Genomic DNA, 25,773 nt, shown 5'->3' on the forward strand with positions numbered 1-25,773 from the left:
GCCCTGTTTCCAGAGTAACAGGATCCTTGGCTCCACTCTTCTGTACCCCCAGCAAGTGGAAGAGGGGTGTGTGTGTGTGTGTGTGTGAGAGAGAGAGAGAGAGAGAGAGAGAGAGAGAGAGAGAGAGAGAGAGAGAGAGATCTCTTCCCTGGGGGGTTTGGCTCTTCTCACCAACCCAGAAAACTGGCCTCAGGGCATTAGTGACACCCTCAGTATCAGGACAGAGGCAGAACGGAGGCTGCAGGCATTGATGAGTTAGACTTCTACTCCGCAGTGACGCTCAGGGTGACCTGACTGGGGTGGGGGGACATGTCATGAAGTGGCATTCACATAACATTTCACGTTAGACTGAGGAAACATCAGTCATTCATATCAAAGAAAGGGGCGCACTGATGGAAATCAGAGCCTAAGCCTCACCTGTATCCACCCCTGAACCCTGCCTTTAGGTTCTCTGGTCATTCACATTTCTCTGGACTGACCTTTGAGCTCATGGACAGAAGACATATGAGTAACAAACTGACTTAGGATTTACATTTCATTACATCAGAAAGTAAATAATCCTTGAACTGTTAGTTTTGGATTTTTTACAAAGAGATAATGCTGCCACTTCCTCTGTCTACAATATCCTGATTACATGTGGACTCTGATGGTTGGTTTAAACTCTCCTGGGTAATCATTTCCTATTTCTCCTTAAACGTGATGCTCCCACATTTCTTTTGGTTAAATGTCACATTCTCTGTTCATGTCTCAAAGTTTACTGTATTTAGCTATTTATAGAGAGTGACATTGTTCTCTAACAATGAACAAATGGTGGAGGGACCTTGAAAGCACCACGCTCTTCTCCAGGGCACCACTGGCATCCCTGGGCACCGCTGCCTGCCCCGGGCACCATCGCCTGCGCCCAAGTACTGCTGGCCCTTGGCCTGGGCACCACCCTGGCTGCTAGCCACTGCCCTCTCCTGCCCAGCTGAGGCCACGGTGCACCCAAGGCCATACCAAGTTCTGGCCAGACTGTGGGAGAAGATCTCTTTCATCTTCTGTGTTAGAGGTTGTCAGCGGGTGTCAAAAAAGAAATGCCTGAACTTCCTGAGGTCCTTCCTGACAGCCCCTCTTTAATTCTATCTCATAATAAGACTCAGATGGTGAGTTCAACACAGGACCAGGTCAGGAGACAGGTCTGAGTGGCAGACACTGTTTTTTTGTTCCCTCTGTCTATGGAGGAGGCTTCAGTACCAGGTAGGCCTGTCGGTCCTGGCTCCTTTCCAGGGTGGTGCGTTCTGCCCTAGAAGGCTCCCCACCCCTCCTGCAGAAGGGGTCCTGGTGATCTGTCCCACCAGCCTGCAGACATGCAGCAACACAGCCGAGCAGGACGAGGAGGCTGCAGGACCACATAAGACCTACTAGCTGTCTACGTAACTATCCTATTCAAATTAGGAGAGACAGCTCCAACTTTTAGAAGCCATGGGATATTGACACTGGAAAAGAAAAATCAAAGCATGTTGATCAAGTGTCAAAGTTTAATATTTATTTAAATCAAATGGGAATACAACAAAGTGTATATTGGCATGCCATTCATGATCCACGTTATTAATAGAAATAAATCTTAAGTGCAAATTTTAGGACAATGAGGTTGAGAAGAGAGAATAGGAAATGCCCTTTTCCTTTTACTGTCTCTCATCTGTGTCACCAGGGTATGATTAAAGGTAATTTTTTAAGTGAAAACACTCACATTGTTTTCTGGACCATTCCAGGCTTCTGTCGGGGGACAGCCATCAGTGTGGAGTGAAATAAAGACCATCCAGGCAGAGCGGGGCAGTGAGCACAGGAAGGATATGGACCCTGGTCAGAATTCCACCTCCACCACATGGCTGCTGTGCAAATCCCTGCACAACACCGGCGTTATAATAGACCCAGAGAGAACAAGTTAGACTACGGGGGTTTCTGATAGAATGTTGTCTTGGTCTGGGTTTCATCTATTATTTGACCTATGTAAGTGTTTTCGTTTTTATTTAAATAACCATACTTTTCAATTAAAACTTTCTATTTGATTCTTTGTTAAATCTGCCTCACCCTGCCCCTGCCCTCTGACTTGCTTTGTGTTTTCCACGAATAACACGGCTAAATTTAACTTGTTGGTTGGATAGGCACCCCGCAGAATAGCACTTGGAAGAAAGGACTGTGAAAGGCACTGAGTGGCAGGCTGCCCCGAGAAAGGCCAGCGGAGTCTGGCACTGCCCTGAAGGAGCCCGCGTGAGCTGCTCAGGAACAGGACTCCAGGTTTGCAAGGCTTTCTTACCATTCCCTGCACACAGTCCATACTTCTCCACCACTTGACTTTGCCAACATAGTCCTTCCAACCAGACAGTCATACTCATTTCTACCTGTCCAAATCTTGCCATCCTTTCAGGGTCAAATTCAAAATGCGTCCTCATCCATGGCAGCTTCTTCCCTCTCCCCTGCCCACTCTAGCTGGGAATGATTCTCCCCTTCTGTGAACACCGATAGCACGTGGTTCCTTTTATCTACCACTTATGATTAATAGGCCGGCTACATGATGTCATGGCTCAATGCAAAATGAAAACGCAGGGCCCTTGTTAAAAAATTGTTAAGAATTTCAAGGCAGCGGCAGCAGAGCATTACACCAGCACCACTGCACAGGACACATTCCAGTGATTACACTGGGACACACCCAGGGGGAACTGGAGGTCCATGGGCAAGTGCAATCATTTAAATACCCAATTATAAAACCCCCTTCCAGGGAACCTCCTGCGCTGCCCGCCTTCCTGAGCCCGGCTGGCGCACCAGCACCTACATGCCTGGCTCTCCTTCTCACCGGCACTTACGTGAGGGCTCTCCCCCATGAGACCCCCCACTCCCAGACACTCTGACCTATGCCTACTGCCCCTTATTCCTGAGTCCTGCCTCATTGATTTCCTTGGGTTGGCTGCTAGCACAAGGAACAGGGAAAAATCTATTGGTTATTTTCCACAATACCACTCTCTCCCTTTTTCTTTCTGTTCCCTCCTGTTGCCAGAACTTGCCAGAATTGTTGTATGCAACCCCCTGCCTGTTGCATGCAGCCCCTCTTTGCCAGCATGTTGGTGCAAAAAATGCAGTCACACTTCCACCTGTTCTATTTCTTCCCTCTGACTAAGTGATAATATAGATGCGTACCGGATGCCAGGAATATTAAGTGTACTATTTCATTTAATGCTCTTAACATTGAAGTATGCACTGCTATTATTATGCTTTATACAGATGGGTAAAACAACTCAGAGAGGTTAAATAACTTGCCAAAGATTAAAGTTAAGGAGCATTTACTCTTAGCCACTGGGCTGTGTTGTCTCTGAACAGGCTAACTGAAGGCAAAGACTATATCTTGTCACATTGTATTCCCCATGGCCCCTCTTGGTACTTTTAGTACTAGTGTATTATTAGGGTTATTAAGAATTCCCATTTGTTGATCACTCACTATGTGCCAGGTTCTACACTGAGCATTTACAAAACGTTATCTCATTAAATCCTCAGCACATCTCTACTAGCCAGGTTTTATTGCCCGTACTTGACAGATAAAAAAACTAAGGCTTGGAAAAATTAAATCTCTAGCTAGGTCACATGGCTAGTAAATAGTGGCACCGCTGTCTGTCCCAACTCTAGATGCAGGGTTCTTAATCCAACTAAGCTGCTCCCATGCCTTTGCCCTCCCCCCCACAATCTGGCCCCTCTTTATCTCACTCACCCTCACCTTCCTGCTGTATCCGTCCTCCCACTGCCTCAGTCTCCATTAGAATCTGACTTCTGGAAGCTCAGTGGTTGCTTAAGCCATTGAGTGACTTGGCTGTCCATTGCACAATCCCAGCACAGAAGGAAAGTTGCTCGCATTACCTGCCCTGGCCCTATGATCAACACCTTCTCAATTCCAACTTGTCACCTTCTAATGTCCTAACAAGGACACCAGAAACAAAGACTTTTCATATCCCTAAGTGTTTTCTAGAGATCAGACAACAAGTAGTGAAGAAATGCTACCAGCTGAGAGCCTTGGTGAATCCAAGCAGAATGAAGACTTGGTCCCTTCTCATAGGTCTTCCACTAGCCTCCGACAGTTTCCCTCTCAACGTTCAGGAAGTCTAATCAAGGCAATCTCTGGAGAAGAATGGCCTCTCTGTTGGTTGGTTTAACTGTTAATCCTTTTGAGGGTCCAGATAAATCTTTGGAAACCAGGAGAAATCCTCCTGTCCTACAGGTAGAAAGTGGCCTACCTCCTTTCCTAGGAATTATTGAATTGTCCTTCACTGTGCACACGTGTGCATGCACAAGAGCACACCTCCTCAGACAGCTATGCAATGCATTTGACTCCTAATCACAAGACGATTTGTTCTATTTTTTAACCATTGGTGCCAGTCTTGCCTATTCAACAAGATGATTAGGTGGTCTTGAAACTGAGTTACCTGAGAAGTAAAGGAAGGAACAGAGATGATAGAGGCCAGATAAGCCTCTGGCAGGATGCAACATGGATGTCGCTAAATATCTAAAGGCTTACATATAGAGCAGGAAATTGATTTAGTCTGTGTAGTTCCTAAAGGAGACTCTGAATCCATTGGTGAGGTTACAATGTAGGCAGGTGTTGACTTGATATGAAGGAAACTAGTAACTTCCTAGTTACTAGAGTGATTCAGCAATAGAATGGGCTGCCAGGGTGATGGAGAGATTCCTGTACGTGAACATCTTCATCCAGACACCAGACACTGAAGGGAGGCTCTGCGTTGAGTGGGAGGCTGGCCTAGAGCCCCTCTGTGATCATGTGTGAGGCTCAGTCTGTGCTGGGTAGGAGGCAGGTGCTGTAGATACAAGATTGAAAACGACATAGCCACTGCTGTCCTCTGAGAACCTTTCTAACTCAGGGACTGTGTTCCTCTGGTTCCTCCGGATTCAATGTCGGCTGAGGGCAGGAACCACGGTTTATACTTCTGTGTGCTCATAATAGCTAAACATAGAGCTATGGAGCCAGACCCGACAGTGAACATCTAGAAGACAAGAATTATACCTTCCATTTGTGAATCCTTAGCACCTAGCAAAACGTAAGAAGTTAGTTTTGAAGTTAATAAATATATGTCCAGAGAATACTCAATACAAGTCAATCAATGGATCCACATTATCTACAATATTGATTCACTATTGAAAGGACCCATCCCAACCCCAGTAATCTACATGATGGGTAAAGAAGTGCCTAAATGTACTAAGGTACTATGAGTTACTTGACTCCAGTGGCCTCATTGTAGTCGTGCGACCCTTGGATAACAAGGCCACAGCTCTTCTGAACATCTCTGTGTCCAAGGGTCTCAGCAAGCAAATGATGGGGCTCGTGAGAAGATGATAGTTTCACCTCTCATCTTCCTTCTTGTTTGAAGAGTGCCACTAACCTGGTTTTGAGGACATTAAAAGTTAATGACAGAAACCAGCAGGAGAAAAGGATGTAATTTTCTGGAAAACATTTAACCAGAAATAATGTAATCATTTACCTTGTATTTACCTTCTAACCCTGAGGTAGAGATAATTTCAACACCAGCTGAATCATCACTAAAGTCAACAGGTAAAGGTCTCTTCCGCAAAATTGATTTTCAAGTATTTTCTACTGACTGAAATTATACGGGTAAACTAATCTTTTATTGTTTTAATTGTTAACCAAACTCAATACATTTTTCTATTTCTTTCGCTTTTCTTCAAATATAGCCATGTATTGAAGAATAATGATTTGCTCGCGTTTAGGCAGTGCTCAGCAGCCAGGTTCCTCAGCTCTCTTTAGGCCCTGTGTTCTTTTGGTTTGGGGTTAACAGGAAAAAGTGATTGGGCTAAATCAAGGTTCCACCTCTGTGTGATATAGTCAAGTTCCAGAACGTGTCTGAGCCTCTGTTTCTGAGACTAGTATAGCTCCCACGGAGTTGTGAGGATTGGAGCACAATAACTTTTACAGAATAAGGAATCAATAACATTAGCGATGATGATGATATTTTCCTGAGGAGGTGCTGTTCCAGTCTCAGAAATCTCCCCCATGCTTTCTTTAACCCTAAAATGATTCTCTCTTTTGAGAAACAACATTGAATGGGTGTCAAAGTCACACTAAACGGTACATAGTAGGAAGTCGTCTTCCAAACAAAAGAGAATGGAAGTTTTCCCATAGTTTCTTTGTGATAATGAAAAACCTACTGCAAGGACCATTGTGTTCTTGCAGCCAAATTCACACATACAGTCACCGGCCCAAACAGTAAAATAACTTTTCTTGAAAGAATAGAAAGACTTGATGAAGTACAAACTTTTTCTATTCTGGGTTTTGATTATGCCTCTTCCCCAGGGCTGGGATTAGAATGAGGCCAGGGAGGCCAAAGGCACACTATTTAAGGAGGTAGGACCCTAAGAATGGGTACCTCCTTAAATTTTGCACCTTCACCCTCTCCTTTGCCCCAGCCTCGTCTAGGACCCACTTTTCCCCATTTATTCCCTCAAATGAGTTTCTTTTCAGGGTTTAGATTTTCAGAGCCATGTCATGGTTATGAGGACAGAATTGGGGGAAAGCTTGCAGAGCTCTTTTTCCAGCCAAAGAAAGGAAGTAATAGGGGTGGCCTGTTAGCTCAGTTGGTTAGTGCGTGTTGCTACTAACACCAAGGTTGCTGGTTTGCTCCCCACATGGTCCAGTTTGAGCTGCGCCCTCCTTAAAAAAAAAAGAAGGAAGTAATCACCACTGGTCACTGTGGTTTAGTTGGTAATTTTTACCACGATATACTCAGGTCCTTGTCTCCTAACTTTGGTGTATTGGCACTGAGTACAAAGGACTCTTCCAAATTATTTCCAGGGCAACTGGTGCTAAGTTACCTTCACAAGAAACCTGATGGGTCCTTGGACAAGGGTAACTTATGTTCCATTAAGTGATGTTTTACATTGGAGAAACAAATCCTAAACTGTCTTCACATGATAAACATTATGATAATTTTGTATAACATACATACAGTTTGTGGGTAATCAGATGTCGCTGGACCACACGAGTCAAGGTGAGCTCCTTCAGAGCAGACGATGTCTTCTCATCACTCTGCACCCAGGCACCTGATATCACAGATAGTAGGTATTCAATAAATGCCCACACGAATGAAGAAACACTAGTATATCAGAACTTAATCCTTGGCCTCTCAGGGCCTAGGCCCTTTAAGTACCAGGAAGGGCAGAGCCAGGAATTTGGCCCAATGATTTAAACACCAACCACTGCCACTTCCTCCCTGCGAAAACCAATTGTTCCTCTGGCTTTTGCTGACGTGCACTTGTTCATGTTCTGTTTTGCGAGAGGCTGGGTTTCTAGCTCTTACCTCAGCTCTCGTTGCCTGACATTTATTTCACCCCCTCTAGCTCTATCCTTCCTCACTGAGACCTGTGTCCCTTGGCAGGGCCCTGACAGGAACAGCCCTGGCAGCTCTGAGCCTCAGCTTTCCATGATCCATCTAGTCCTGCCTGCTGACTGGCATCTATAAATGCTGAATGCTGCTTTGGAACAGTTTGAATGCATTGCTGCCCTAGTGAAGAGCTCTACTAAGAAATTCAGAGGCCTGGTGCCATCGTCAGCTGCCATCTTGAGGTCTCCACCATCAACAGCACACACGGGGGCTCCACCCAGCAAGCACTGCCCAGTGCCTTGCTGCCATCTCCTGGAGGTGGTTGGCCCTCTTCTGTTCCTTAGACCTTTGGATCTGCTCTCCTCGACCTGCTCTGACAAGCTCCTGATATCCTCCATACACTATCAGACACAGTTAGTATGAATGGAAAGAGTATTGTTTTAATGCAGTGATGTGGGCCTCATAGAAAATTGCATAGATAAGTAGTTAAACTATTGAGACAAAGGACCAGAAAGAAAAGTAAATGCTTACCTCCTATTGGCGTGCAAAGAAGCTGGAGTCAGGAGGATGGAGCTGACTCAAGTGCACTCAGTACTTGGCAGGTGAAAATCATTCCGAGTTTAAATTGGTGCTATCAGGCACAGTGAAACACGTAGAGCCTCCCTTTCGTATGCTTTGTTACAGCTCTCTTGGAAAACATACCAAAATATCATCTATTTTCTTCTTCATTGTCAGTAAATGAATAGCAACATTTCTTTCTAAGGAAACTGAAAAAATTTAAATGAGGGATCATTTTATTCAGCTTGACACCAAAGTTATTTTAGTTTATAAGAATTAGACATATGGAATATTTGAGATACAAACCAAAGATATCCCTAAAACACATCTTTAAAAAGTTCTAATGATTTTCCCATCTCTAAGCTCCCACAAAAGTCAGTACAGAAGTGGTAGCAGAGGAAAAGAGAGAACAGCTGACGTGAGAGCACACCATTGGGGGCATGAATGGACACGGCCTTTCTGATAGGCAGTTTGGGCAGAGAAATCAAGAGCTTTAAAAATGTCCAAATCATTTTAATTAATAATTAAACTCATAAGAGTCTATCCTGAAAAAATAATAAGAAAGCCAAAGATTCCTGAATAAAAAATTTCATTGAGGCTATGTATACGAGAGTGATTGCTTGAGAACAAATTAAATGCCCTACAGTAAACAAATGATTAGATAATTTATGAGACACACAATAAAGTCATAGGGAATCGTTATACGCATGTTTTTCAAGTCTAATGACTTGGGAAAATATTCCAGTTATAATATTAAATGAAAAAGAAGAATATAAAGTTGTATATGTGGTATGATTTAAATTACATTAAAATAATTCCTTGCATAGAATAAAAAAAACGACAAGATTGAAATACACTAAAACATGAACTCTGTGCATCTCTGGGTGATGAGCTTATGGTTGAGTTTGTTTTTCTGTTTATATGTGGAAAGATGATAGGTGAGTTACTAACTGTTCTATACCACATGCTTTGTTCTTCTAGCATCAGTGAAACAGGACAATACCAATTGTGCTGTTGTCACCCATGGAAGATCCAAGAACAAAGATACCTAAAGAAATGCTACGAGTATGAGACACAAATGATCAGAAAGGATGATCAAATAGACCTTTTTTCTTCCCACAACACTCATACTGGGAATGCACTAGAACCACACCAAGAACAGTGTGGAAATCCCAGAACAGAGGGGAGCCAGGCCTCACCACGAGGACAGGGAGGGGGAGAGGCACACAGGTAGCACAGGGAGACATCACATCGCAGGAAGAAGCCCCTTGAGTAGCAGGTGGCACCAGAACAGTGGTGGGACCATGACTGCAGGGTGTGTCTAGGTAGATGGGCTTGAAGGCAGCTTCCTGAAGCCCCCACACCCTGAGTGAGCACAGCAGCAAAATTCTCTGAAGCTTAAAGAAGAAGGTAGGGTTACGGATACCAGGACCGGAAAGAACCCAAGTGTCACTCAGAGAGTTAGGAGAGTCAGCTTTATTACGCCGGCGGGCTCAGCGGAATCCTTCCCAAAGGCTGAGCCCCTACAAAGGTTTTGAGCAGGTTTTTATGAGTTAGGGACTTCCTTGAGTTGGGGAAGGGGTAGGTGTCATCTGGTGATTGGTTCAGGGTGTGGCTTGGAGGGGGTTATGCGGAAGTGGGCTGGGGCTTAGGCTGGGGACTTCTCTCTTCCCTCGGGCCACCATTTTAGGTCGGTTTCACGTGGCAGGGAATCATTTTAGGTCAGTTTCTCCATCAGTAGCATTTAGCTGAGAGAAGGCCTGTGCTCCAGAAAGGGTCCCACAGTTGAGATAAGGGGACCCCTGATTGGGGATGAGGGACTGTCTTGCTATGGATTAGGTGGGGCAAGCAGTTCATGAGCTTGTGGGTGAACAAGCCAGGTGGATGTGACTAAGGACAGATGAGACAGGTTATCTGGCAGACAACGCCAGCACAGACCCTTGCAGGACTAGGCCAAGAAGAACACCCTTTTCTGCCCTTGACTAAAGTTGTATTTGCATAAATCACTTGCTTTTAATCCCAGAGGGGAGAAGCAGCAAGGGGGGCAAAAATCCTCAAACTGGGACTGGGTTTCACCACAAGGGTCAGGAGTAGGTTACCTAGAAGCAACCAGATTAGAGTTTCACAAAATAGGGCGCAGAGACAGAAATTCAATTGTGTTGTGAAAACAGTTATATTTTGTGTATCTGAGCTCATGATATATGAAATACGCACTCACTGCATATATTTTTTTGTGATTTTTCAGATTTTTAGTAATGATCCTATTTTGTATTTTAAAGCATTATTTAAAAGAAAAGCATAGTATCTACAAAAAGTTGCTCATGAGTCAAGGCCCTGAAGAAAATGGGGCCTAAGGCTGATGGAAAGTCACCCGGTTCTGAGGATCATCTTGTTAGCTGGCCAGAGCTTGTTTTGCGTCCTTAAGAGCCAGGATCCCTCTCTCAGAGAGAGCCTGGAGTCTTGATCACACCTTCTGAGCTTCTGTCATTAGGATTCTGTATTCGTGTATGCAGCTGGGAGTAAATGTGAAAACAGTCCTCTAGCTACTTTCTGTGTCCCATCACCCCCCCCTTCTCTCCCTCCTCCCCCAGCAAATCAATATTATTAAGCTCCCCTGTAGAAAGCCTCCTCTTTTTTTTTTTTTAAACCAAGTTTTGTTCTCTGAAGCAATAGCAAACAACAGAACAAATCCACCCACATACAATGATGACCTCTAAATGTTTGAAGAACATGTTGATCTCTGCGTTAGGACGTCCTTGCTCCAGGCTAATCCAAGCCAGGACCTCGTATGCTATTTCCCAAGCCTCTTGCTATCCTGCCCACCCTCCTTGCAAGTTACACCTGGGATTGTCAAGGTGTTCCTTTGAAAAGATAGTTCCTGGAGCCAACACTGTGGCCCTGTGCTCTGGCCAGAAAGACTCACTCTAATTCTGCTAAGGCTGTGAAGGGCAGGAGGAGGCATTTGTGTTCTTAGCTGCCCCTGCAGCCTCTCTGCCTGAGTGTGAGACTCAAACTCCTCTAGAGCGTTGCCAAATGAGTGAGTGTTAGCCTAGGGCTCCCCTCTGCTGCCCTGGCTGAAGTCATGGGCCGCTGGGGACACAGGGCCACTGGTGCCAATCACACACAACCACCCAGGAGACCCAGGTCAGTGCCATCCATGCTGGCACCTGCAGGGTCCTGGCAGTGAGGTCTGGAGAAAAGAGGATGAGGGAGTACAGAACTCCATATTGCTTAGTTGGCCATAGCCCTCCCTAGCTTGCTGTGGGAACACACTTTTCTTACCCCCATTCCCCACTTTAGGCAGAAATATCTCCTTTCTTTTCTCCAAGGATCTTACCCAAGATGTTGGCATCTCCCATGGCTCTCCCTTCTCACTCTAGATCGTCTGTATCTTTGCCACATCTGTGGGTCATGTCTTCTCTCCAGGACCCCTCTTGGAGAAGATAACCCTCCCAGACATTGGGGGATTTCACCAAATTGCTGAACACCCCTTCTTTCCCCCCAGACCCCATGGTGTGCTCAGATCACAATGAAAGGCACTCACTCTGCTGCCAAACCCACAGCGCTCCAGGGCCGGCTGTGCCAGCCCCCTCACCTGGGAGCATGACTCATCCTCAGCTGCCTCCTCTCTCTGCTGCTGTTACCAGGTTCACAGCCGACTTTGGAGCATCTCCCCCGCAGGCCCCCACCACCCCACCCCCAGCAGCATTGATTTGGCAGGTTTCTTGGGGGGCCAGCAATGTTTGTTTTTCCAGGGCTGATGTTTGCTGGGATTTTCTTGGAACCACAACAGAAATCATCCCACGTCCTTATGCAATTCCTCCGGGAGGCTCTGACAGATAAATAAAGCCCTCAGACCCTCCATCGGTCTACCTTTCCCAGCAGAGCACCTGGGTTTCTCCTGAAGCCTCCAGTCACCTGCCCACCTGCCAGGGCCTCTCTGGGGCAGCCATGAAGTCTCTTGTCCTGGTCCTTTGCCTTGCTCAGCTCTGGGGCTGCCACTCTGCCCCACACATCCCAGGTCCGGCTTATAGAGAACTAAACTGTGATGACCCAGAAACAGAGCAAGCAGCCCTGGCGGCTGTGGACTACATCAATAGCAATCTTCTTCGGGGCTACAAGCACGCCTTGAACCAGATTGACAAAGTGAAGGTGTGGCCTCGGGTAAGTGAACCTGCTTTTTTTGAGCTGAAAGAACCTGCTGCTGGAGCTTAACTGGGTGTCTCAAAAGATCACAGCTCCCAGCACAAATGAAACCAAAGAGGGGTGAACTCGGGTTTCTTCCTAGGAGGGAGGGAGGCGGCAGGCAGAGGGCATCAGAGGAGACATCCTGTGTGGTGCTGACAGGTCTCAAGGAGGGTTGTTGGCGGTTGGGGAGGTGGGCAGGAGAAGAAAAGGCTTTGAAGGACATTTTGAAGACTGCAAGTAGAAAGTCTGGCTTGCTAGAAAAACCAGGGTGCAAGAGACTGGATTCTAGTTGCCAAATTATCACTGACTGGAAACCACTTACCTTTCTTTGTTTCTGTTTCTCTGGATGAAGACTGAGAGTGAATGAAAGTAGCATTTGAAAAGCACCTACTCTGCGCCAGACCTTTTCACATGTATATTATCTCCTTAACCCTTCCTACCCCCCAGTCCAGTGTGGTAGGTATTGTCCTTGTTTTACATAAGAGGAAACCAAGGACCTGACCAATGAGGGCATTTTTCTTTGCCCAAGGTCATATACTCAGTAAGCATCAGTCTGGTAATCAATTCCAGGCCTGCATTCGTTCCTCTACAAAAGTTGCTTCCCAGATCCTACATCCCAGACAGAAGTCTTTGGCATGATGTGATTGACTTCCTCACGTGCCAGACAGGAAACTAATGCAGCCTGAAGCCGTGACAATGAAGATCAAGCTAGAAAATACGCCTGGGGGATCAGTTGAGAGATTTGGAGAGGTGGGGAAAAGGCATCTGTCTACTGACTATTTTGAAATTAGATTGTATATCTGATGAAGAATAATTCTTTCGACAAACATTAATTACAAAGCTTCCGTGGATTTTAGCACCAGTTTCAGGTGCTATAGGTGATGTTAGGTTGAACCATATGAAATTGCCATTTTTATATATTAATAGCAGTCAAATATTGGCATTTTAATCATTCAACTTAATCCAAAGGTGAGAAAGACATTTAACGCCCGCAAGAGATTTACAATCTAGAAAGGAAGATAAGGTAAACATCAGGACATCCAGACCGACTGACTGACATCTGATCTCCGAATGGAACACAATATCTAAAATCAGGACTGTCCCAGATAGATTTTAGAAGTGCCACAGCCATACTGAAGTACAGGAAACACTGATCAGTTCACGGGGGACTAACAGACAACATACATATGCGAGGGAAAGGTAATGAACAGACATTGTGGTTTTCACTAAAGGCAGAGCTTGAGAGTTACTTTCCTTGAAAAATTCACGAGTGCTTTGCTCCTATTCACTGCAGCTCTGAATGTTTTCAGGAAGCTAACTTGGGCAAATCTGCCCGTCATAAAACACAGCTTCCTCCAAGAGAGGAGATTCAAGGCTTCCAGTACCAGTGAGTCAGGAGGAACAGAAACGAGAGGCAAGCAGTGGGCTGAAAGACAAAAAGACATACTCGTACCTTCTTGATTTTCCAGGCTTTGAAGAAAGCATACAGAAACAGGTGAACTCCACGTTGTTATACAAGCACTCCTACCACTGCCTTCCCTACGACTTCCACACGGCTTCCTCCTGTCGGAGAGGGGCGTGCTCTTGCCCCTCACCACCACCAGCGGGCAGTAGAGAGCAGCAACTTTGCGTCCAGGCCTTTACAAGCCAAAGAAAAGGCCAAGGACAAAGTTTCCTTTAGGAAGGAAAAGGAAATGGGAAAGAAAGGAAAGTAGACGATGAGAGGTAGAGAAGAAAGACGTAGAGGGAGGGATGGAGAAGATAGAGATGGCAAAATATTATCCAACAGCATCTTATTTTGCTGCATAACAGAAAAATCCAAAGCTGACTTTTTCAAAGCACTGCTTGAAGGGTGAAATTTTTTAAATTGATAAGTATCAGCAGTCACTTTTAGTTTCCAAGTGTTCAAGCCCATGCCGCCTTCTTCCTGGCAAACACCATTGAGCACTTGCTCAGCTAACAGAGGCTGAGAAAAGCCCTATGGTCGTCTGTCCGCAGGGTAGGATAGAGCTGGGTGGAGTTGCAGACTCACAGTAGGAAGGATTTGGTATCTCACCTCTACAACAGGGGATGGGTTCAAGCCCAGTGGGGCTCAGACTTTGGCCCAATCAACCGTATCAGGGCAATAGGCTGCTCACTTCTTCATTCTCTGTCTCCACAGCGGCCCATGGGAGAGGTGTTTGAGATTGAAATAGACACGCTGGAAACCACCTGCTACGCACTGGACCCCACCCCTGCGGCAAACTGCTCTGTGAGGAAGCTGGAGCAGCACGTGAGTGGCACTCTTAGGGTGACTTCGGTGGTGGCCCAGCCAGCTCCACTGTGATTCTGCAAAGAGCAGGTCCATTGTATCCAGCTGCCCAGCCTGCCCTCATGGCTAGCCAGTGTGCTCTTTCAAAAATTGCCATTTGCAGCCTCCTTCCCTGAGGCTGATTTTTACAACAAACTTTCTTATTGTAGCTCTAGAGGATGTAATGTGTCACTGTCACCCAGTTAACATGATTTTGTGAGGCTCACCTTTGCTAACCATGCCTGAGGGACCAACCCCTCTCCAGGTGAGAAGTGAAGGACCAGGCCTTCTCTGAGGCCCGCACTGTGGGTTTATTTCTCTAGGCTGTGGAAGGAGACTGTGATTTCCATGTGCTGAAACAGGACGGCCAGTTTTCCGTGTTGTTTGCAAAATGTGATTCCAGTCCAGGTAGAGATGATTCTACTTGTTTTGACTTTGTAGCAAGAGTGAGAAAGGAAACTGAATTATTTTCAACGTAATTCTAGCCACTTTGTTGGTGAGGGAATGGAGAAGCCAAATTTCCTGGTATCTGGGATTGTAAAACTGATTTAAGGGGCTGTTCTCGTTGGAGTTGAAAATTGCCCTAAATTTCCTGGTATCTGGGATTGTAAAACTGATTTAAGGGGCTGTTCTCATTGGAGTTGAAAATTGCCCCTTGATGAGAGATCTTGCAAAAATGTCAGCATGGGGGAACCACCAGAAGGTTTAGTAAGAAGCAGAGATAACACCTGACGCTATTTAGATAATGTGTTGGTCCTTTCTAAATAAGCAGAGCAGGGGTGAACGCTGTAGAGAATCACAACCCTGACTGGTTTTTTCTCTGCGCAGATTCAGCCGAGGATGTGCGAAAGGTGTGCCCAGACTGCCCTCTGCTGGCCCCACTTAACGACAGCAGGGTGGCGCATGCTGTGGAGGTAGCACTGGCCGCCTTCAACGCTCGTAATAATGGCTCCTATTATCAGCTTGTGGAAGTTGCCCGGGCTCAAATTGTGGTAAGACCGAGACCTTTTGATAGTTTGGGCAATTTGGTGGCACTTCGGGAATGTACGTGGTGAGGGACAGAGCAGGAGCAGCAATGGGAAGGCCAGGAGGATGGTGGAAGGGAAAGCAAGGGTCCTCGGGGGCAGGAGGACCCTGAATGTCAGTAGAACCCAAAAAACCGTCAGTGCCTCCCCCAAGCTGAGCCACTGTAGTCTAAATCAGCCAGATGCTGCCTGTCCCCAGTTCCTCAGTTTTAGTTAACACCAGGGCTCGCTGTTCAGCGGGTGGGAGTTCCCACATTATCCAGAAGCACTCACTGTAAATTCCCGGTTCTCCACATCTTTATCATCCATCACCACTGACCATCTGCAGCACTCTTGTAATTGATACTTTATAAAGACGTGGGCCTACTTACACAGATAAGGCGTACAAGAACAGGATCCTAAAATAACTTTTGATTTACTGAAAAAAATCTAATTGTACTGTGGATAGTTTAGCATATTTGCATGCAACAAAATTTTAATACAGAAAACTGGTATTTTGGATACCAGCCAAAGCATACTTGGAAATGCGTTGTATAGGTGATAATTCTATTAACCAAAATATGTATGTGCTTCTCAGAACACCACTACCCCAGGCTATTCCAAATAACAGACATTTGATTATTAGAAGTGTCCATATGCTCCATAAGAACTATAAGAAATAAAAGCACAAGTATCTTCCATACTTTCATTTCTATTTTTCATTTGATCCTGCTCTATACAATTGGTGGGAGATGTATTAATTAATCTCTGTACCTTCCTGCTCTATCTTGGAGTAACCTGAACCTTGGGTCTCCAAGTGCAGCCCCAAGTAGGAAGGCAGGGATTGAGATGGGGTGTGGGAGAGGGTTTCCAATTAGGTCAGGGTAAGGTTGGCCTCTGCGTTCCTACTTTCTACTTGAAAACTCACTCTGCCCTGAACGATGGGCAGTGGGTACCTGCACCTCCTTCATGGGAGACCACGGTATACAAGCACTCAAGACATGAGGCCACAATAACTGCCCTACGTAAGCCATCAAGAGCACATTTTGCGTAAGCCATAGAGACCACAGTGTGATCTACGCGAAGGGTGCTCCCTGAAGGGTATAATGCCATGGCCCTTGCTACTTCCCTTCAGCCTCTCCTTCTCTACCTTTTTCATGCTAAGTCATGTTGCCTCATGAGCATTTTCATCTATTCTCACCAGCCTCTTCCAGTTTCAACCTATGTGGAATTTGCAGTGGCTGCCACTGACTGTGTCGCTAACGAGGTCACAGACCCAGCCAACTGTAACCTGCTGGCAGAAAAGGTAAGCAGGCCGGGCCCTGGGGACAGCAAAGCTGGTCATAGGACAGAGTGTCCTTAGAGCCAGTTAGGCTTTTGGGGCTGTGAAAGAGAGATAACAGTGTCCTGGGGGCTGGATCATGCCAAGCCTTCCTCTAGGGGGTCACCTCCTCCCTTTAAGAGCTGTCTGCAAATCATCTCACCTGCTGGAGGCCCCTGGAATTAGGAAAAAGACAGAGACTGTTTCCTAACTAAGGCAAGTCATACCCAGCTGCTGGGAGTATGAAGTGTAGATTTTTTAGATATACCTGTGATATGAAATTGTTCAAGTCCTTGAGCCAGTAATGTCCATTTCTAGGAACTTAGCCTAAAGAGATCATCAGAGATGTTGGACAGAAACATACACTCTCACACACACACACACAGAGAGAGAGAGAGACAGAGAGAGACAGAGAGAGACAGAGAGACAGAGAGAGACAGAGAGAGACAGAGAGAGGGTACCAAAAAATGTATACACATTTTTAAGAAAAAAAAACTGTATTAAAATTGTAATACTCAATATATACCGATAACAAAAGAAGAACACAAGTCACGTTTGACTTCTGCAATTACAAGAGATGGTCAAAGTGGTTACCAGTGTCCAGACACTTCTGATTATGGTGAACTACTGCTTGAGCAACACTCACCAAAGTGTCCACTTGTATACATTTTTTTTGGCCCCTCCAGTATTATTGAACTGTACACCAAAAAATAGAATGTAAAATTTTGCTGCAATTAAAAACAAACAAAAGTAGTACAGTAATACATTATAGACAATTTGGAAAATTAAGAAAGATTTAAAGAAACAAAATTATCTGCATTCCTTCCTTTTTATAACATTTTAATAATTTCTTCCTTTTTGTACACAAATGGATTTTTTACTTAATTGAGATTATACCGTTTATAATGTGTGAGGCTTTTTGCAATTTATTATAATCTGAGCATGTTTGTCTTTAACTATTATTTGAAAATATTTTAATGGATTCAAAGTAATTCATTTGATAGAGTCATCAAATTGTATTTGATTGTCTCAGTGGTGATTTAGGTTGTTTCCAATATTTTGCAGAAAAAATAACACTTCAGTACACATCTTTAAACATAAGTCTTTGTCTAAAAGATCTTCTGAAAGTTTAAAATTTTTTCTTTTCTTCCTCTTTCGTCCTACTCAGATCTTATGCTTCCTTAAGTGCTTGGCTCATGTCTGGTCTCTGCTTAGAAACCTTCTCCAAGTACTTCAAACTGCAAAAATTCCTTCCATCTCTGACTCCAACTGCATTCATTTGTTCATTCATTCATCAAATATCATTTGGTGGCATATCAAGTATGTATATGTATATGTTCATCAAATATCAATTTCTGTTCTGATAATGAGATTGCTTATATAACAATTATAGTGAGTGTCCTTTGAGTGCTTACTCTGTGTGGGCACTTCCTAAAGTACCTTACATGGATAATCACATTTCATCTTTACAATGTTATCCATGCTTTACCTATGGGAAAGTCGAGGCACAGAGAGATTCAGTAATTTGCCCAAACTTGTTCAGCTATTCCTTGGGTGCTGTGGCATTTAATTCCAGTAGCTGTGGCTCTGGAGTCCATTAATTGCATTAGCAATTATACATGTTGCCTCAGCTGGACTGTTCAAGGGACTAGAGATAGAAGAGTGAACAAAGCAACTATGCCTCCTGGACTGTGGAGCTTTCTTAGAGCCTTGGTGCCCCACTTAGCTCTGGGTCATAAATGTTTTGAGCTGTTTCCTCATGGCTGTGTGTGGGTAACTCTTGATTCTCTATCCTGTAAACTCCTCCAGGGCTGGGGCCCTATCTCCTCTGCTTTGCACCCCCAGGCAGCTTACAGCTAGTACACAAAGTTTAGTCAGTAATGCCTTTAAACTGATGGGTGAGAGGTAACAGAAAGAGATGTGAGTGGAGACCATGGTTTGCTTTGGGCTCTGTCACTGTGCAACATAGGGGAGTTTTCTTTATCAGCCTGGTATCTGTTTCCTCATGAGGGAAATGAGATAATCTCTGACATTCTATGAGTGTAGTAAGATCTCCCAGTAATACCTTAGGTTTGTCTCACATGGTGATGAGCAACCACTACTATAAGACTCTCCTGTGGTCTCTAGCTCTCTCATTGAGTCCAAAGCCTATAATTTCAGGGTTAAACATGAGAAAGTTGTCTCCGTGTTGCTTCTTTTTCAATGTGCCCAGATATGAACAGGAATCTTTTAGAAGCTAAAAAGCAGTGCTAATTTTCTCACAGACGTGTCTGTTTTATAAGTTAGGTATCCTAGTGCAGGCTGCTATAACAGAATACAATACACTGGGTGGCTTATGAAGAACAGAAATTGATTTCTCATAGTTCTGGACGCTGAGAAGTCCATAATCAAACCACCACCAGATTCACTATCTGGTGAAGGCCTGCTTCTTGATTCATAGGTGACACATGTCACTGTGTCCTAACATGGTGGAAGGAGCAAGGGAGCTTTCTCAGGCAGCTTTTATAAGGGCACTAATCCTATTCATGATGGCCCTACCCTCATGACCTAATCACATCCTAATCACCTCCACCTCCTAATAACACCACCTCGGGCATTAGGTTTGCAACATATAAATATTGGGGTGACATAAATATTCGGTGTATAATAGTGGGTAATCAGTTACAATGTTTAATTTTGAGTGGAATTAAAAGAAAAAAGAAGAGAAAGAAGAAAGAAGAGAAAGGGGCTTCTTATGCAATGTTATAAACATTTATGATATTTTCTGAATTGGCCCTAAGGTTAGAAAAGTTAGTGGTCCGCCAACTTTTGATTGAGTTCACATCTGATAATCATAGGAGCTACCATATTTTCAGTATCTATTTGATACCTGGCACTGCACACAATAGCGTTATAGCTGATTCTTACTGTGGTCCTTCAAACCCTATAGTACCTGCATTTCATAGGCTCAGAAGCATGAAGAGCCTTCCTCAAAGCCTCCTGGCTAGTAAAATCAAGGCAGCAAACTTCATTTTGCTTGGCCCTAAAGGGTGCTGAAGCACCACTACCTCACAGAGTTAGCTACTGTCTCATTAGTTATTTAGGGAATGGAGAGGCACCTTGCAGAGGCATAGCCTTTTTGCAGTTTTATTAAAGACATTGGAAGGGATCAGAGAGGAAAATGTCATCTAAGAGGAGCAAGTCTGCTTCCAGGTCATAGGTGAGCCAGGAGGGACCCCCACCTCCCTAGCCTTCTGATCCTGGGTCCAAATTTGGGCTAAGTGAGGAGAGAAGATTCTGAACTGATTCAGTTCACATCTCTGAATCTATTAAAGGAAGTATCATCCTCATTTGTGGATTTATAGAGTGTTTCTATGATATAGCTAATGCATATTTACTTGAAGAAGTATAAAAACCAAATCTCACTTGGTTATACATTTAATGGAAGAAAAAAAAAGGTCCCAGAAAATTCTGCAAGTGTCTTTAAGAAGAGTCTTTAAGGGAAGGAAGAGATAATTTGGACTCATGGCTTCCTGGAGAAGGTTGGGGTTGAACTAGGCCTTAGAGGATGGTGTGTTTATATAGGCAGAGTGAGAGGAAAGGGGGCATTTCAGAAGGATGAAAAAGTGTGAGCACGTCCTAGTGGAAGAAACAATAGGGAGCTGAGTCAGGTGATCCGCACATCACTTTGCCTCCAAGAAAAAACTGATGAGCATAGTGGTTAAAGAGTCGTTTTGAAGTCCTGCCCATGTTAATTCAGTCCCCAGCTCTGCCAATTACAAGAGGCCTGGCCTTTGGCCAGCTATTCAAACTGCTTAAGCCTCAGTTATCTCCTTTCCAAATGTGTTAAATGAAGCACACTACACAGGTTCTTTCTGAGGAGTAACTATCACACAGTTCAGTTCTTGGTTCACTAATTTGAGGAAGTCATTATTATCTCTCAGATCATTCTGGAATATCCAGTTTCTAATCTTAACATGCTCTATTTCACCTCAGTCGTCAATAACTGAGAATTACAATGTCTTCTAGCTCATGCGATCTAAGAAGCCGTAAAGTTCTACCTCACCCTCTGCCAAAAAACTCTGGGTGAAGGAAATGCAGTATCAGAGGTCTGGCTTCACACAAAGCTATCTCAGATGGGTGACATCCTTCTTCACAGCAGCAACACTAACATTCCACCAGGCTTCTGGTCATTCTCTACAATCTCCCTTTATCACTTGATGTGTTTTTCTTAGCTCTTTGAAGAGAAGGGCTGGAAAACGCAGTCTAATGATCCCTGACCACTGTGAAAAGTCAGAAAATAATGAGCTGGTCCTGATTCCTCTCCAGGGCTCATTTTGTGAGGCTGGCCCACAGTAATTTCTGCCTTTTTTTTTTTTTTTCCCCCCTCAAGTCTTTGGTTCACTCTATATTGTCTGGCTGCCCTGTTGCCCCTTATTAGCATTTACACAGAGTCAGAAGATGTGGGCCCTAGTCTAACTCTGCCACTTCTTAGCAAGGCAATCTTTGGCAGGCCATTTAAGTCTCTAGGCCTCAGTTGATTTATCTGTCCAATAGAGACGCACTGAAAGATGTGTGGGAAAGTGCCTTGGAAGTCCTCTAAGTGAACAGCACATATTAAGGTGGAGAAAGTAAAACCAAGCAGGTGCACTGTGCCCCTTTCTTCTTAACCCAACCATCAGATGAGTCTCAGATTCTGCAATAAAAACCCTCCTGTGAAGTTCACTCTGAATGTGAACCTACGACCTTTGTATCTACTTTGGGCAAGGAAATGAGTTTCCTAGTGTCCATCCTTCCTGTAAGCTTGAAAAAGGCCTCACAGAGGAACTGACCAAAGAGATGTGATAGATGGTATCCCTTGCTCCCTGGGATTACAGCCCACTTGATGGAACCCCAAGCCAGTTTGATGCAGCCCTTTTAATACAGCGGCATATACTGGGGGTGCCACAAAAATGTGTACAAGTGGGCACTTTGGTCAATGTTGCTCAAGCAGTGGTTCGCTGTAATCAGAAGTGTCTGGATGCTGATGGTAACCACTTTGAGCACCTGTTGTAATTGCAGAAGTCACATGTGACTTGTATTCATCTTTTGTTATTGGTATATATTGAGTATTACAATTTTAATACAGTTTTCCTTTCTTAAAGTGTGTATACATTTTTTTGGCACCCTCTGTATATATATGATTTGTAAGGGTGAAATTCAGGGAATCACTAACACAGTTAAACTTGCTAGTTTGCAGTTTAACTCACCCCATAGTTCACTATCTAACCACCTATAATTAGACTTTGTTTGCAGTTTGATCCATCCTGATATCCATCTGTTTTCTCTTTGTTTCTCCTCTCACTGATTAACTTAAGAACTCTGTTTGTTCCCTTTCTCAAGGCTACCCATACGTTGTTAATTAACAACATCCTAACCTGAAAAGAGCAATTTCTTAATCCTCAGTTGCCCGAACACTGTAATCCAATTTACAACTTCCTTGCAGTTTTTATTGGTGACGTATAGTCCCAGGCCTCGATGGCTGAGTCTGAGTCCAGAGTCCGGAAATAACATCATCTTCAAACAGACCAGACCCCAGGAAGGATGTCAGCCCTCAAACCTGCCTGACCTACTCCCCCTTTCCTATAAAACAAAAAGCTAATCTGAACTTAGTGCAGCTGTCCATTCTCAGACTCTGGACTCTGCCCTAGGCAAGCCCCCACCCCCTCCACCAGTTTTTCTCTCCTTACTACCCGAGGCAGCCGTTATCTTTGGACACTGCCATGGGCATTCCCTCTCTGCCCTAACTTTACTAAAAAAACTTCCTTTGTAGAGTCTGTGAATGCTTTCACCTTTGTGAACAACCAGGGCTTAATTCCATGCCATGACATGATTTATCATTGATACAAAATGACCCCAAGAACATCTGACTGTCTAACAGGAGGGAGTCATTGAATAAAATATGGCATATCAGTAATAGAAAATTATAGATACTAAAAATTATATTTTCACAGAATAATGAATAAATGATGTAAGAAAATAGTCTCATATTATAGTAAGTTAAAAACACAGGCTACAAAACGGCATAGTCAAAATGATCCCCATTTGTACATGATATTTAACAGTATTTAAGAATAAAAGAGAAATTACATGGATGTTAATGGAAGTTCTCCTGGGTCATCACCATTTTGGGGGTTATGGGTGATTTCTCCCACTCGCAAAGCATTTCTGTATTTTCCACATTTTATATAGAATTATATAGTATATACCTTCTGTAAGTAGAAGCTATAAACTTTAGAAAAAGTTTTTCTTAAAAAGGAATTCAAGTCTAAGGTTTTTTTTCCTTTGATGTGTTGTAGTCTTAGTGAAACTGGGGGAGAAATCCACTTTTTGAACCTGTTCAAATAACTCCTCTCTTTCTGTGGACAGCAATATGGCTTCTGTAAGTCAACGCTGACTCAGAAGGTTGCTGGGGAAGATGTTGCCGTGACCTGCACAGTGTTTCCAACACAGGTAATGGCGTCATGGATACACTTGCCCTCATCTTCAGAATACAGTGACCCTTTGACACTTATGCAGTGCATTTGCTGTCCTGTCCTTCTGAGGCCCACAATGATAAATAGCCCTGGGCTATGTGGAATGATCAACAAATGGACCGTTGTTTCAGCCATTCCTTCCCCTCCAATGAACTGGAGTCTACAGCACAGAAACATGCTAATGGGTAGTTGACAAAGCCACCTTTTTATTTGCTTGGATGGGAGTGGTTTTCTGAGTTGCAGAGACCAGGTGGCCAGATCGGCCTGGTAGCTCTCCACAGCTACAGGTGTAGACAAAGAGGGTGACAGTGCTGGTGAAAGTTAGCCATAAGGTGGGGTTCTTTTGCTCCTGGGACATGTATGAGTCCACCATCCCAAGACAATTGGTGAGAAAGGGACTACCATAAGCCAGTTACCCTCCTCTGTGGTTCTTATGACTATCCTTTGCACCTAGGTAGTATTTTTTTTGGTCAGATTCCTTGCAAAAAAAATTATTACTGTGAGAGAATTGGGTGGGGTTCCACCGAGAAGCATGGGTGGCCTTGTCTGGAAAGAGAAAGGTAGCTAACCTAAGAAAATGGTTCTCTCTCCAGCCTGTGTTACCACAGCTCCTAACAGATGGCACCAACGTACCTACCCCTAAGGTGGCCTCAGCTGGGCCTGCATCTCCTCCAGCAGCTGCGGTAATGGTGGGACCCATGGTGGTGGCAGCTCCTCCGCCAGTGCACCGGGCTCACTACGACCTGCGCCACACCTTCACAGGTGTGGCCTCAGTGGAGTCAGCCTCAGGGGAAGCATTCCACGTGGGGAAAACACCCGGGGTGGGGCAGCCTGGTGTTGCTGTTCCTGCTGGTCCAGTGGTCCGCCCTTGCCCCGGGAGAATCAGACACTTTAAGATCTAGATGTACGTCAGAAATGAGAAGGTTTGGCACAGAGAACGTAGCCACCATTTTGTCCAAGTCTGGGTAGGGGTGGGGGCCTTGTTTGCTATCAAAGCCGGTGCTACATGTGGTCTAGATTAATATTAAGTCTTGAATCCCAACTTTTCTTCCTTATTCAGAGGAGAGAAGCAGAGGGGGTGATGGTTATGTTTGATAGAAGGTGTAAGGCCAGCAAGCTCATTGTTTTGACGCTAAGCTACCACCATTGTGTTCTCTGCCTTCTTTGACTTCACAAAAACTACTGGAACTGTGACTTTGAGAGGTGCTCTTGTCAAGCTTATATCTGCTTGTTAATAAAAGTGTCTGAAGGACCTTCCTTAATAAAGAAGTTCTAAGCTGAAATGTAGTCATGCTTATTGCCTGCTTCCTCCAAGCTCATGTGTGTGGTCTGTCTTCCTAACAGCCACACCACAAGTGTCCCTAAGCAAAATCAAAGTGAAAATAGAAACAAAATAGAATAAAAATCTGCTATATTACTATATGGGAAAAAGTGAGGCTAAAATCTGCTCACAACCCACAGGATATGCCCATTTCCCTGCGAGAAAATAATTGTTTTCATCTCATAAGGGAAAAAAAATATTGCTAAAAGAGGACAAAGTACCTGCATGTGGTACAGACAAATCAACTGTTGGTTTTCTCCAATACCCAGGTAAAGAGGGATTGGTAATAAACACAGGAACCTCACTTTAATTATATCTGTTTATAATTTATGTTTAAAATAACTGTTGATTGTACTGTATACACGTCATTGTATGACACAGGATTGGTCTTTCTAGCCAATCCATTTAAAGGCTTTAACTGAAAGCTCTGGTTTATAGCATAAATAGAGGAGAGACACCCAGACAAGTAAATCTAGTGGACATTTGTAGACACTATCCAAGTGTTCAGATAACATAAAGGAATAAACAGTTCCCACTATAGAATGGTGCCTAGACAGTTTTAGTTTTTCTCTATTAGAATTAGGTTGATCTGAGCAACCTAAGTTATGGGCCCTTTCATGTGGAATTTTAAAGGGGTGGGACTAACAACCAGTTGAGTGGCTTCACCTGAACCAAGGAGACTCAATCAAGCATTGACACTATCATTCTCGCCTAGCGGTTTTGCCAATATTCCAGTAACTAGAGGAAGGTGGGAAAACCACTAGGTACTTCAGAAACAAGAGAAGATGAGGAAGGTATGGTCAGCTGGGCTTAATGCTGCAGAAAGAGCAATGAGAATGAGGAACGAAAAACAACCATGGTTAGTTGGCTGATTTGCAGGTCATGGTGACCACTGGGGTGACCACTGGCAGATGCAGTTTCACTAGGAGGGTAAGTGTAAAAGCCTCGCTGCAGAGGCTTGACTAGTAGTATGTATATGATGAAGAAATGGAGAGGCACATACATCCTCTATAAAGCAATTTGATAGGGAACAGTGGGAGAGGTAAGATGTAATCTAAAAGAACTGGGTAGAGAGATTTCTTTTTCAAGAAAGGAGAGTTTTGAGCCTGTTTAGGGCAAAAGATAGAAGGAGATGGAAGAAGAAAAAATGGAGATGATGGGGTGGGGTGCCACAGGAGACATTTAGTGGAGAGCTGGAAATGGGATGGTTTGAGCAATTCT

At 44.3% G+C, this 25,773-nt stretch overlaps 1 protein-coding gene and 1 long non-coding RNA gene across 8 annotated transcripts; one reads left to right on the forward strand and one right to left on the reverse strand.

Annotated features, from left to right (window-relative positions):
• Positions 1 to 1,503: 1,503 nt before the first annotated feature.
• On the reverse strand, positions 1,504 to 13,710 carry LOC109449500 (uncharacterized). 7 transcript variants are annotated; one of them, XR_012495245.2, is made up of 5 exons: positions 13,576 to 13,710; positions 7,908 to 8,143; positions 7,002 to 7,095; positions 5,256 to 5,420; positions 1,504 to 5,024 (listed from the first exon to the last, which is right to left on the reverse strand). It is a non-coding gene; the product is annotated as an uncharacterized LOC109449500 (long non-coding RNA). The 7 variants fall into 7 exon arrangements; XR_012495251.2 differs by having other exon boundaries at positions 7,908 to 8,064; positions 13,576 to 13,697; XR_012495250.2 differs by lacking the exon at positions 13,576 to 13,710 and adding an exon at positions 12,445 to 12,461.
• Positions 11,567 to 24,514, forward strand: AHSG (alpha 2-HS glycoprotein). Its single transcript, XM_019735819.3, has 7 exons — positions 11,567 to 12,098; positions 14,284 to 14,394; positions 14,736 to 14,820; positions 15,241 to 15,404; positions 16,621 to 16,722; positions 23,125 to 23,208; positions 23,825 to 24,514. Exons 1-7 carry the CDS (start codon positions 11,886 to 11,888, stop codon positions 24,131 to 24,133), a joined length of 1,068 nt encoding a protein of 355 aa, XP_019591378.2. The 5' UTR covers positions 11,567 to 11,885; the 3' UTR covers positions 24,134 to 24,514.
• Positions 24,515 to 25,773: the final 1,259 nt, after the last annotated feature.

The sequence above is a fragment of the Rhinolophus sinicus genome, chromosome 17 (genome assembly GCF_057876585.1).
Source record: "Rhinolophus sinicus isolate RSI-liver-muscle chromosome 17, RSI-T2T, whole genome shotgun sequence".
NCBI lineage: Eukaryota > Metazoa > Chordata > Mammalia > Chiroptera > Rhinolophidae > Rhinolophus > Rhinolophus sinicus.

What these genes read in the sequence shown, in the direction of transcription:
- AHSG (XM_019735819.3), top strand. Translation starts at nt 11,886, where the DNA reads ATGAAGTCTCTTGTCCTGGTCCTTTGCCTTGCTCAGCTCTGGGGCTGC. An exon ending in AAGTGAAGGTGTGGCCTCGG is followed by an intron (nt 12,099 to 14,283) that starts GTAAGTGAACCT and finishes CTGTCTCCACAG; the next exon opens with CGGCCCATGGGAGAGGTGTT. An exon ending in TGAGGAAGCTGGAGCAGCAC is followed by an intron (nt 14,395 to 14,735) that starts GTGAGTGGCACT and finishes TTATTTCTCTAG; the next exon opens with GCTGTGGAAGGAGACTGTGA.